Here is a 12,938-nt window from a genome sequence, read left to right on the forward strand (position 1 = left end):
AAGAGTTGGGGTACTATGTCAAGTATATCTCAGAAGAACTGGGGTAAAAAAGAGTTGAGACCTTAAACATTTTTTTACTAAAGATTTTATAATGAGTAAGCACTTTCTTTGAATAAATGCAACATTTGTCAAGCTTATTAGAAGCAAGGTGACACACGATCTGATTATAAGGAATGGACTTGCTGTGCAGGAGTCATCGCAGCAGCCTCCAGGAAGGGCTGGTGGTATCTGGGTGCAGGACTGTTCATCCTGGCCTCTCCAAAGTGAGCTGAGGACTAGCCCTTCGTGCAAATCTCACAGCGTTTCTTGACCTCTGATAGGGTACGAACGACAGTGATTCTCATAAGATTAAACAGATCTGTGTGCTGTGTGCTTAAAATAGTGCTGGGACACAAAGGGCCTTTCATAAACGGTAACTCTAGTAAGAATACATAAATAATATTACATAGTCATAACTTGACTGGAAAAATGGAGCAAATGTTGGCGAGGAATAGAATTAAAAGGCTGTGAAAATTTCCAATCTGCGTTGAAAATATCAAGGCAGGGCAATCTGGGCTAAAGATGTGGATGCATGTCAGGAAACAAGCCCAGGGCAGAATGACCCCCACTCCGGAGACTCCTGTTCTTATACCACAGGCTATATGCCGCTGCCAGAACCCTCAGGAAGCCTTCTCATCTAAAGTGGTTATCTCAGAAATGAGATATAGCTAGGTTAGTCTTGGGCTGTTTCCTTTCTCCTCGTTTCCAGCACTTTGCTTTCAATCTCTTTAGTAAAGGTGGGGAGCTATTCATAAACAGAAAGTACTGTTACATGTGGGAGAAAAGCCCAGAGACACAAACTCGAAGCAGTAAATACAGTTAGGCTTCTCCCTGATTGCATTGTTAAGATGAAGCTTGACTTGTTTATCATATCCTTAAGCCTCTATCTACTACTTTAGGATTCACTTCAAGGCCAACAGGCTTACACTGAGCCTCCAGTGTTACAAGTATCTGACGTGGTGTCTGGCACTTACTAGGCACTTAACATAAATCAACTGAATTTGAACAAATATTCGTTGAGCATCTGCAATATGGTCAACACTATTTTAGCTGAGGGGGGTGGGGTGTGAGTGTCCCTGAGAAGTATCATGTAAGAAACTTAACAAATAAGTAAAGCCAACACTATTTTTTATTCTAAAAAGTCCAAAGTGTTAAAAGGAACACAGAAAGGAAGGGCCTCCATGGGTGTTGGCACATGGCTGAGAGTTTCCAGAGGAGGTGGGGTTCAGACAGGGTCTTGCACCAGATGGAATGGGAGAGGAAGAAGCCCAGGGAATACCCTGCTAACCTCTGTATGTTGTTGGGGGATGGCCACAGCGTGGGATTTGTGGGAAGCTGCAGAGGCAGGTCAGGAACAGATGATGAAGGGTTTTTTCAGAATCTGCTAAGGAGTTTGCGTCGTATCTAGCGGCCAGTGTTAGGCCAGTTAAGGTTTTTAAGGGGAGAGATTCACTCAGATTTGCGTGTAGGACTAGCCCAGTGAATGGATGTGGGAGAATTGCTTTGATGATCATGCTTCATGACCATGGCAACAGTTAACATTGAGGGGATCTGTGTACAATTTATTATGACAACTTGGTTCAAAATAGCATCTTTATAAAGAATCAGAATTTCCCTTGTGACTAAACGTCAAGAAAAAACGTACTTCTCACAAATAAACAAAAACCTGGTTGTGAACACCAGGTTTATCTTGTGAACACCAGCAAACCTTAAAATATTATTTCTTCTCTTCATGAGTATTACAAAGCTTAGTGTCAAATCTCTGGCCTTTACTTTGACGGGGACACTTTGTGCTCACATCAGAAGAGTTCAGGATCTCATGTATACTTTTATCATCGACTTCAAGGAAGGGCTGGGGAGTGTATTTCTCAGGAGACCTGCTCCCCTAGCCTCCAAGGTCACCCTGGACCAGGTTCCCCCAAGCCCCACCCAGTGGGAGGGGCGTGGCTCTTGTGGGAGGGCCGGGCCACAGTGGAGCTGGGGGTGTGGTCACAAAGGAGCAAGTCTTAGGCAGAGGCCTGGGTGGGTGGGGCGTTGCTGAAAGCAGGAGAGGGGCGTGGCCAGGGAGGGGCGTGGCCAGAGATAGGGGTGTGGCTGTGGACAAGATGGATCACAGGATATGGATTGCCTCAGTCCGTAAGGCTGAGACACAGGAGGTGAGGAGACTGAGAATGTTGTGGTTAGAACAGAGTACAGGTAGTGTGTCCACAGGTAGGAAGCTTATGGCCTATGTAGAACATAGTGGATGGAAATGACGGGTTTAACTGTATCTTTCCCACGGTTTTTTCTCTCCCACAATTCTGTCTCTGCCACGATTTTCTGTCTCTCCCACAATACCCTAGTTCTTTCACAATTCTGTCTCACCCACAATTCCCCTTTCTCCACCATAACCCTTTGTTTTTCCCACAATGCTCCATTCTCTCCCATAATTCTCCTTTCTATACCACAATCCATTGTCTTTCCCACAATGCTCTATTTCTCCCACAATCTCCATCTTTCCCACACTTCCTGTCTCCCACGATCCCTTCTGTTTCTTTCCCACCATGCTCTATTTGCCCACAATGCTCCACGTCTCTCACAATTCCATGCTTCTCCCACAATTCTGCTCTCTTCCATAATCCCTTGCTTTCCCAAAGTCCGCACTTTCCCACAATTCCTTGCCTTTCCCAGAATTCCCAACTTCTCCCATAATTCAATACTCTCCCACAATTCCGCAGTCTCCCCACATACATAGTTCCCTGTCATTCCCCATTATCCCAGTTTTATTCTCTCCCACAATTCCCCTTTTTTCAATTGATTCTTTGTTGTTAGTCTCATATCACTAATTTGTAAGGATTCTGTATTCTACCACATTCCATTTTTCCCTGCCACTTTATTCCTCTACAGTTCTCTATTCTATTTTTGCACAACTGCCTGTTCACCCGAGTTCCTCATTCCTACCCACAATCCCTCAGTTCTCCCACAATTCCCCTTGCCTTTCCCACAACCCCACACTTTTCCCACAAGCTGCCTTATTTCCCACAATTCCTGTCTATCCTTCCTTCTCTCCCATAATCCCTTGCTTTCCCACTATTCCCCATTCTCTCCCACAAGTCCTTGTCTTTCCCACAATGCTCTATTTCTCCCACATTTCTCCCATAATTCCACACTCTCCCACAATCCCTCATTCTCTTCCATAGTTCCTTATTTTTCCCACATTTCTCCATTATCCCAGAAGTCTTTTATTTATGTATTTATTGGCTGTGTTGGGTCTTCATTGCTCCACAGGGACTTTCTCTAGTTGCAGTGAGCGGTGCCTACTCTTCATTGTCGTACATGAGCTCCTCATTGGGGTGGCTTCTCTTGTTGCAGAGCACGGGCTCTAGGTGCATGGGCTTCAGTAGTTGCAGCACATGGGCTCAATAGTTGTGGCACACAGGCTTTGTTGCTCTGTGGCCTGTGGTATCTTCCTGGGGCAAGGCTGGAATCCATGTCCCCTGCACTGGCAGGCAGATTCTTAACCACTGTGCCACCTAGGAAGTCCCCCAGAAGTCTTTATTCTCCCCTACAATTCCTCTTGCAACAATTCTCTGTTCTTTGTAGTCTCATATCACCAACCCTTCTAGGATTCTGTTTTCTACCACATTCCATTTCTTCTATTTTATTCTTCTACAGTTCTATGTTCTCCCCAGTTTTTTTCCCCACAATTGCCTGTTCACCCCACAACTATTCATTCTTACCCACAACGCTCTATTTTGCTCATGATCCTGCACCTCTCCCACAGTTCTCATTCTCTCCCACAACCGCTTGTTTTTCTCCCAATTCCATGGTTCTCCCACAGTACCCTATTTCTCTCACAATTCTGTTCCCACAATTTCCCATTTTCTCCCACAATTCTGGATTCTTCATTGTTTCTCACAAACCTGTTTTCTTCTACAATTCTTTTTCCTACCACATTCCATCACTCCCAACATTTTTTTCTAGAGATTTCTGCTCTCCACCATAATCCCTTCTCTTTCACAATTGCCCATCTCCCACAATTCTCTCTCATAATCCCTCTTTCCACAATGACCAATGTCTCCCACAATACTCTTTTTGCCATAATTCTCTGTTCTGCTTGACAATTCCATATCTCTCTCCCAAGTTTCTGTCATTTTCTACAGTACTTTCTCCCATAATTTCATCTCTCCCACATCTCTTTATCCTCCATCATAATTCCTATCTCCCCAAATTCCCTATACTCCCCAGAAATCCCATTCTTTCTCACAATTCTGTTTTCCCCATCATCCTTTGTCTCCCCCACAATTTCCTCTTCTCCCACAGTATGTCTCACCCTCAACTCCGTATCTCACCTTATTCTGTCCTACCACACACGATCCTGCTGTCTCCCACAATTCTTGCTTTCTCCCAATTCCCTGTTCTCGCCCACACTTCCCCATGATCTTCCACATTTCTCTGTTCTCTTTCATACATCTTGTTTTTTGTCTATGATTCTCTCTGCTGTCACTTGCCCTCCACGTACCACCAGGTGACCCCATGGGTTGTAGGTGCCAGGGGAGTGTGGGAGGGAACACACCCCAGGGCCTCCGACTCTGACAGGCTAACTAGACCTAATTCAACACCTTGAAGGGGCTGCCGGCCCAGGTGTCATAGGCTCTCTTTGGCTCATGCTCTGTAACCCCTGGTTGGTGTTTCTGATCTAGAGCACTGAGGTTTTAAAGGATCCAAGAACAATAGCACAGGAGGCTTCCAATATGTCTTCCCAAATAGGAGGTCTACGTAGAGCTGGGAAGTTCCCAAGAACCTTCCTGGGCTTGCAAGGCTCACTGACGGGAGTTGCTAGGAAGGTCTCGCCAGCACCTGCATTTCCTGCAAGGACACTCAGTCACATGCACTGATAGAAAATTAGTCCACATCCCCCACATCCCCCAACCCCCCCCCGCCCCCGTAATGGCCTCGTTGGATTTGCTTCTCATAAACTTTAAGACCAGATGAGAAAACCCTTGGAAAGGCAGGCCTGCTGGAAAGCCCACACTGCAAACACCCAGCCAACTTGGCACAGGTGGGCCTGGGCTGGGGGGGGGGGCGGGGGCAATGGTGCTCAGCTGTGGTAGTGCTGGCGTCTGAGACTCAGCTGTTGTGGCACGAAGGGGTAGTCTTCGTGGCGTCCCGGGGGACGGTGAAGGAAGCAGGAACTCTGAAAAAGCCCCAGGGTGCAGAGCATACCCCAAAGTGTCAGGTCACGGGGTGGGGAGTCTGCAGCCCAGACCCCGATCATGAGCTACCATGCGACCCTCCAGCCCAGAGTGTTTCTGGAGAGGCTACAGAAGTCGCACACAAGTTCCCATGAGCCCAGGATGTGCTCATGAACAGTGGGGGGACCCTGTGAGAATCAAGCCTTTGTGAAGCACCAGCAGCCCCCCTTCGGCAGGAATGTAATTCCGCAACTGACAGTGTCTTCCTGAAGTCTTCCCAGCTGGTGCCTGGTCTCCAGGAAGAGCAGGTGCTCCACTCCAGCGAAACACCTGCTCCCACCATCCCAGTGGACAACCCAGACTCCCCTCAGATCTGGCTGCAGGGTCCTTCCCCGTCTTCTGAGTTCCTTCACTATCTCTTTGTGGGTGCATTATACTTGGTGTGACTTACTCAGACCTGTGTTCTCCTGGACTCATCTTAATCCTGCCCCGGGAGGAGGATCTGAGTGCCCCTCCCCAAGCAGGCCACGGTGGGGTTTGTCTGGCGGTGGTGGGGATGCTGCAGCCCACACTTGCTTTTTCTCGGTAACATCAGCACCTCTTCCTGTAATTCAGGCTTCCCCGGGCATTTCCAAGCCCATATAATGCTGACGTTTTCTCTTTTCTCCCTTCAAGTGTCCTCCAAAACTCTGCATGTGTCCCTTCTTAAACTGGGCTTGTTCCTGCCCATCTTTATACATTAGTCTCAATTAATGCTCTGAGGTACCCGTGCTGTGTCCACTGATGTCAAGGCCGTGACTCCACTATATTTATCCCTTCAACATTTGTTTACAGAGCACCTTCTATGTGCCAGAGGCTGTCTGAGGCACTACAGATACCATGGTGACTAAGATAGACAAATGCGCTGTCCACCGAGGCTCTCCATATAATTATATAGTAAACATCATACAGTTATTTGTGAATGAAAATCATGAATAACTACATAATATTCAAGGCAGCAAGAAGTGCCGTGAAGAACAGATCAGGAGGGGGCAGGAGAGTGGTTTTCGATAGGCGTCCCAGACACCTCCTTGAGGGTGAGGTAGCATTTGAGATGAGATCTGAATGCAGAGTGGGAGTGAGCTGTGAGAAAATCTGGAGAGCTTTATAGGCAGAAAGAGATGTGCAAAGGCCCTGTGGCAGGACTGAGTGTGGGTGTGAGAGAAGCGTGTGGCGGAAGGTTGTGAGTGAGCAGAGGGACATGAGGGGAGGAGGCTGCAACTGTTAGCAGGGCCTCTCGGTGGAGGGTGTTTGGGATTTAGTGATTTTCCTGAAGGGCAGTCACCTGCCCCAGGCACAGTTGAAAAGGCCACCCTTTCTGTGTCTTCCATTGCTGTGTTCCTGACACACACCCTGACACACACCTGGCACACAGCAGGCAAGCCTGGATATTTGCGGAGTGAAACAATTCTGACATCAGTTCCAAAGATTTCCCATAGGTTCTGAAGGAAGGTGTGTTATTGGGATGATTAAACAGGCCTCCAGGATTACTCTTTTGGCAGCAGTGATGTTTGCTTTCATTCTACTGTTACCTACGTCCCTCCTCTTAGCTTTAGTAAGAGGGGTCCTTTGGGCACCTCCTGGAATTGAGGGCAGGTGGCCGGGTGACCACGGAGTCCCACTGCCCCCGAGTGACCCCCCCCCCCGTGGCAGCTGTGCCGGCAGTCACCACAGTGCACTGAGATTTCAGGTCCCTGACTTAGACAGCACATGTCCCAGGGCGTTGAAGCTCCCCTGTGTCAACAGTCAGTTTCCATTTGGTCTGCAGTGTCCACAGGGTTCGGCAGAGATGCAGTGAGCTGCCCAGTGCGGAGGTTTAGAGGAACAGAGGCGGGGTGGACACAGACATACATCAGCTGCTCCGGATGATTCTGTAGGATTCGTTTTGTCCGTTGGAATGATTTAATCACATGTAGGTGACAGTATTGTGTCCCTTTTTTTTTTTTTAATACAGGCAGTTGTGAAGCTTGTGAAAAACATTTTTGGACACTGACACCATCACATGACAGTCTTTTTTCCTCTCCAGGTTCCGATACCAGCACAATTGAAATCCACATTGCAAGCGTGTCCCGCAATGGAAAGGAGGTTAAATCTGTTCCAAAAGCCCAGGGAGACCTGTGAGAGGACAAGACAGTGGTCCAGAGCCCGTATGTCTCAGATTTGATGTTTCTCATCCCTTAGGGCTGTGTTCTCACCTGCAGCCAGCGCACTGCAGGGTGTAGCATCTCCCCAAATCTTACCGTCATCACCACGCTAGAGCACATTCCCCAGGATCCTCTTTGTGGCAGGACAGACGATCTGTGAGCCTGCTCTTAGGGATGGCAGGGGGATCCCTTTGAGACCAAACACTCGGCAGCTTCTCCAGACTCTCGGGTGAGATTAGTTTCTCTGATATGGCTGTAATGTAAACGCCAGATCCAAGTTCTTGGAAAAGTTAATAAAGTAGTTGTGTCCAAACTCCCAGCGTGACTTGGATTCTGTCTGAACACCTCTAGTGAAGCAAGATATGCTCTTGAGTAGGATGGTGGTGACACCAAAAGGCCACGAGAGAGGCAGCGGGACCAATAGGGCACCGAAGAGCAGCTGCACAGCAAGTACCGCATCCACCGCTAGAGGGCAGAGGAAGGCAGGTTTGGACCAGCACTTCAGCCCTCGGGCCCCAATTGTGTTCAGCAGTGATTCAGTCTAAGAAATCCTTGGGACCTGACTTATGCTCAGGTCACGGCCTCCGTCTCCATCTTTCCATCAGTTGAAGTTATATAATACATATTATATATATATATATATATATATATATATATATAATACATATATAATTATATAGAGTTGTCCTTTGATATCCATGAGAAATTTGTTCCAGGACCCCTACGGATACCAAAATCCACAGAGGCCCTGGTCCTCACCTGGAGCCCACATCCACACCTGCAGGAGCCCAGGCCTGCATCCACAGGCATCCGCATCCATGGGGTTGGGGGCAATCCAGAGGGCGTGCTGTTTATAAAATTTACGTATTACAAATATATACATGTGCATATACGTGTCTGGGGCAAAAATACTGTACTTACTACGCACTGGAGACACAAGCCACCTAGGTGAACCTACGGGACAGCAAGACACCATTTCCTCAGGACACTGCAGGCAGCCCTGTCAATGTGGCCCTCTTTCGTATGAAGACTAGGTCTTCACCTCGCTCTAGAAAGCTGTCCAGGATGCTTCTGGACTTGTGCTTTGGGAGTCATGTGGCCACAGATGGATTCAGAGAATCCCATGGCTGTGACCATGGTACCCAGGGCCTAAAGATGCACCTGTACTACATCACCTTGACCCAAAGTGCCCAGGAAGTGTGCAGGAGTTTGCACTGTTCTGGGTGGCATCTGCATTCTTCACCTCTGCATCGACAACCCACCTGCCCCTAGCATCAGAAGCCTGTTCTCTGAGGACTCCCCCCACTGAGGCACTGCCCCACCCCCACTGGACAGCAAAGACGCCAGCTGCTCACTTTCTCGGGCTCCCTTGCAGCTAGAGCAAGGCACAGCCAATCAGACCCGTGTCCCAAGTCTACGTTGGAAGCTGGTGCCCAAGGTGACAGGCTGTGCAGAAGCACGGATGGAGAAGGGTTGGCAGCTGGCACATCTGCTACGGAAGGTAGCCCCGGTGTGCTTTCAGGGGCCAGCCAGTGTCCAGTTATCAAGGTGGGGGCAGCTCCCAGTGCTGTGTCTGTGCCTGGTGTTACCTGCATGGGCCTGATCCTGTAGGCTGATTTTGGCTGTTCCTGTCTGCACGGCCCCCAAGCCTGGTTCTCCAGAGATTCCCCAGAGCTGCTCAGTGTCCTCCTTATTCATTCTTTGGGGCTTACGTTAGCCAGAGTTAGGTTTGGAAGCTTGCAAGTGAGAACCCAGGCTGCCGTGATTATCTGGTTAAAGTGACTCCTCTTAGTAGATGGGGTTGTCGGCATCACGGCTGGTAGGGTGGTTTTGATTGGAATGGATGTGGAGTGAGAGGATGAGTGAATACCTTCTCATGGCTACATGCCAGGCCCTGAGCGACCCCTGGGCCCTGGGGACAGAAGTGAGCATCAGAGACAGAGATGGTATCAGTCACTCCAGGGCATAAGAAACAAATGGAAAAACCAGATCATGACAGACCGCACTTGGCTTTAAGCCATTTCCCTGTAAGGCTGGCAGCTGCAGGGGCCTGCTGTGTTATTGTTTTGTAGACAGTAGATGCTATTAAATGCTGGGATGCCAAGGGGAAAGATCTAGTGGAAAGAAACGGATGGTGGGACTTGCCTGGTGGCGCAGTGGTTGAGAATCCACCTCCCAATGCAGGGGGACTCGGGTTTGATCCCTGGGCCAGGAAGATTCCACATGCCGTGGAGCAACTAAGCTTGTGCGCCACAACTACTGAGCCTGCACGCCACAAATATTGAGCCCATGTGCCATAACTACAGAAGCCCGTGTGCCTAGAGCCTGTGCTGTGCAACAAGAGAAGCCACCGCAATGAGAGGCCCCCGCCTGCCGCAACTAGAGAGAGCCTGCACACAGCAGTGAAGACCCAACACAGCCAATAAGTAAATAAATAAATAAATTTACAAAAAAATAAAGGGGGGGGATGATGATGGGAGGGGAGAGGGTTCTTGAAAAGGGGAGGGAACTGGGACCACAAGCCAGGACTTTGGATGTGACAGGTGTAGCTGGGAGGGTAGCTTGGGTGGAAAGATAAGCCTTCTCCTATCAAGTGGTTGCTGTTTGACGTCAATTTATTTGCCAGTTTATTTATCACACCTTAAAAACGTTGAAATGAGTCTAATCATTCCCCCTAGTCCAAAGACACCGTCCTCATCATTTACAATTGTGTTTCTGGTGGCATTTCTCTCAATTACTTTCCTCGAGGATACGTATATTCCTAATAGGAGCCCCCATTCCCCAGAGTCTTAACTTCGAGTTTTACGGGAAGGTAATACTGCAAGAGTCTCTGCCTCCCCCCACAATGGGTCCCCCTCCCTGCGACTCCCCATGTAGTCCTCCAGGTGGAGCTGCATCTTGCTTTGCTTACCTTGCAAGTGGATGAAGACACTTTGGAGAAAAAGGAACCAGACTGGAAAAAAAAAAAGCAAACATTCCACCCAATTCTGAGTCTTTTTGTAAGGGTATGTATCTGCTTCCCACACCCTCCCAGCCCTTTTCATGCATCTCACCAAGTGACTTCCAGGCTCCCACCAACAGTCACCAACACCAGCACCCACAGGTGCACAGAAACCTTTCCGTGGATATAAAGAACACCAGCACCCAGATGTGGGCAATTAAAAAAAAGTTCTCTGCTCAGTGAGGGGAAACTTGGATTCCCAAAATAAAGTGGGAGCCTCAACAGACAAAAACATTTTTAGAATCACTGCAGCAAAGGGCTCCACGTATCTGCGGATGAAAGTTACATAACCCTTGGCAATCTGGTCGCAACCCAGCTTCCTTCACGGCACAAAGAAACCCCTTTGAAGCTATGAATATGCTACCAACATTGCTGCTGAAGCCACGAAAGCCCACGTGCCACACATGTCTATCCTGGGGAAACTCTGCCACGTGCTGTGCAGCCCAGTAAGTGTTCGCTTCAAGGAGGCTTCCCGCAGCTTTAGCAACAGGACTCAGGGTGCTCAGAGCTTCACCCCAAATCCACTTGTGTGGGAACACTCTTGGGTCAACTTGGCAAGACTTAAAAAAGAGAGAAAGAAAACCAGGCAGGGCTGTACCCCAGACAGCACTGGGGCAGAGGGAGGAAGGGATGGCCCAGCCCATGGCTCTGTTTCAGCACAAGATCAAGTTGGGATTAGAAGAAATGGCCCATGACCTTCCTTTGTGACTCACAGGTACAGCTAAATGCAGCCCGTCTGGCCGCCCGCCTCTGTCAACTCCCTCCTCCCTATCACGGGGACAGCAGTTCAATTCAATTATGTCACATCCGTTCAGTGATTAAAGGGGCATCAGTGGAAACACCTGGCCGTGTCTGGCACAGAGCAGACGTCCGTCAGCGTTTCCAGATGTCTAACTGCATCGTGGACGGTGTCCGCTCACCCGTGTTTCCAACACTTTAGGTTCTACTAACTACTCAAAGCTCACCCTTGAACTCAGCAAACCAACACCAGTGACAGGAGAAAACTCATCTGCTTTGACTTTCTAAAACAGCCAGCCTGAAACAAAGTAATGAAAAGGAAAAAAGTACTTTTTTTGTTTTTAAGTAAAAAGCATGCTCCCTTTATATTATAACGGAGAGGCTGATCGTCCCACGCCGCGACCCTGAAAGAGGCCCTCCCATTATTTTCTCCTGGAGAAAACACAGAGCTCCGTCTCCACTCGGCGGTGTCGACGTGGGCTCCAGAAGTGCCGACCGAGACCAAGAAAGCACACCCACCAAGTTCTCTATCAAAATAGAGCAATTTATTCAAGACACGGAATATGATCTGTTGATTCTCTCTCGAAACAAATGAGCTACGACACACAAGGTGATTCTCTTTCTGGGAGCGCGTGAGGGTGAGGGGAGCGGGGGGAGAAGGACACGGGGGCCGTGTGGATGGAACGGAATCTGGAAAATGCGGACAGAAGCACATCTGGCTGCACGTCTGACACAGACAATAAAAACCGCAGAAGCCAGAATTCACAACCTCAGTGAGCGGCGGAAGGAACGATTCTGCATTTGACAAGAAACACGATTAAGGGGGAAAAAAAGTGGAACGAAAGGTTAAACAGAGAAAAATAACAAGGAACAAAAGCAGACCCTTACGTTTGACAAAGTGCACTTCACTTGGCGCCAAGATCTATTTTTAGAAAGACAAAACAAACATCAGGTTCTAGGTGTCGTGTGGGGTCGGACGCGCCTGCTGGGGCAGCATCCCTTTCCCAGGCGTGTGCAGGACGAGTTCTCGGTCACTGCAAACCCAACCGAGAATTCCGGACAGGATCGTTGCGTTACGTCTGCTTTCAGAATCTCATTTGGTCACCGAGCCTGAAGCATTTTCTCCCAACTGTTCAGAGCTGTAAACGACGTCCGACAGTGACGTGAGCCGCGGGGCACAGACGTCGTCCTGCTGAACGCGGGGACGGGTTCCAGGGGCGCGGGCTGCCTCCGCGTCTTGGTCCCCCTCGGGCCCCCGGGAGGCTGCTTGCCGACGGCCAGCAGGAGACGCCAGGCACGCGGACGGCCTGCCTTCCTCAGCCTCAGGTCACCGCTGTGCCCTTGGCCTCACAGACCTCGGCTCCAATCCAGAAACTCCCAACTGGTTCAGATTTACCAGGAGACCACAGGCAACACCTGCAGACCCCGGGGACCGACCGTCCCATGAGGATCACCTCGTGAGCCTCTTACGCCGCGTCCCACCGTCGCCACCCACCAGCAGGCTTGTCAAACACAAACCGTGTCCTGACCCTGGACAGGGGATGCTCTGTAGACATGACACATTTTCATCTGGGGAGGGGTCCCGATGGTGTTCGTCTAGACCCCCCACAAACCGCATCTCAAACCTAGCAATTTCTTGGGGCAGGGAATTATCAGTGTACCTGGGAGCGTCTGCTATCTTCAAAGATGGGAGTGGAGACTCCACAGAACTCTGACCTTCTTAAAGGCTGAGCATTTAGGTAACAGAGCCTGAATAAAACATCCAACTCCTAAACAGACGGGGCTTGAAAAACTCACAGATCC

At 49.3% G+C, this 12,938-nt stretch overlaps 1 protein-coding gene across 1 annotated transcript in view; it reads left to right on the forward strand.

The window, feature by feature from the left end:
• The window catches only part of GPR143 (G protein-coupled receptor 143), a 28,946-nt gene extending 21,237 nt beyond the window's left edge, over positions 1-7,709 (forward strand). The window contains exon 9 of the mRNA XM_057718860.1: positions 7,279-7,709. Within this exon, the coding sequence (XP_057574843.1) occupies positions 7,279-7,373 (95 nt within the window). The 3' untranslated portion in view covers positions 7,374-7,709. The remainder of the gene's footprint in view (positions 1-7,278) is intronic.
• Positions 7,710-12,938: the final 5,229 nt, after the last annotated feature.

The sequence above is a fragment of the Hippopotamus amphibius genome, chromosome X, assembly GCF_030028045.1.
Source record: "Hippopotamus amphibius kiboko isolate mHipAmp2 chromosome X, mHipAmp2.hap2, whole genome shotgun sequence".
NCBI classification, from domain to species: domain Eukaryota; kingdom Metazoa; phylum Chordata; class Mammalia; order Artiodactyla; family Hippopotamidae; genus Hippopotamus; species Hippopotamus amphibius.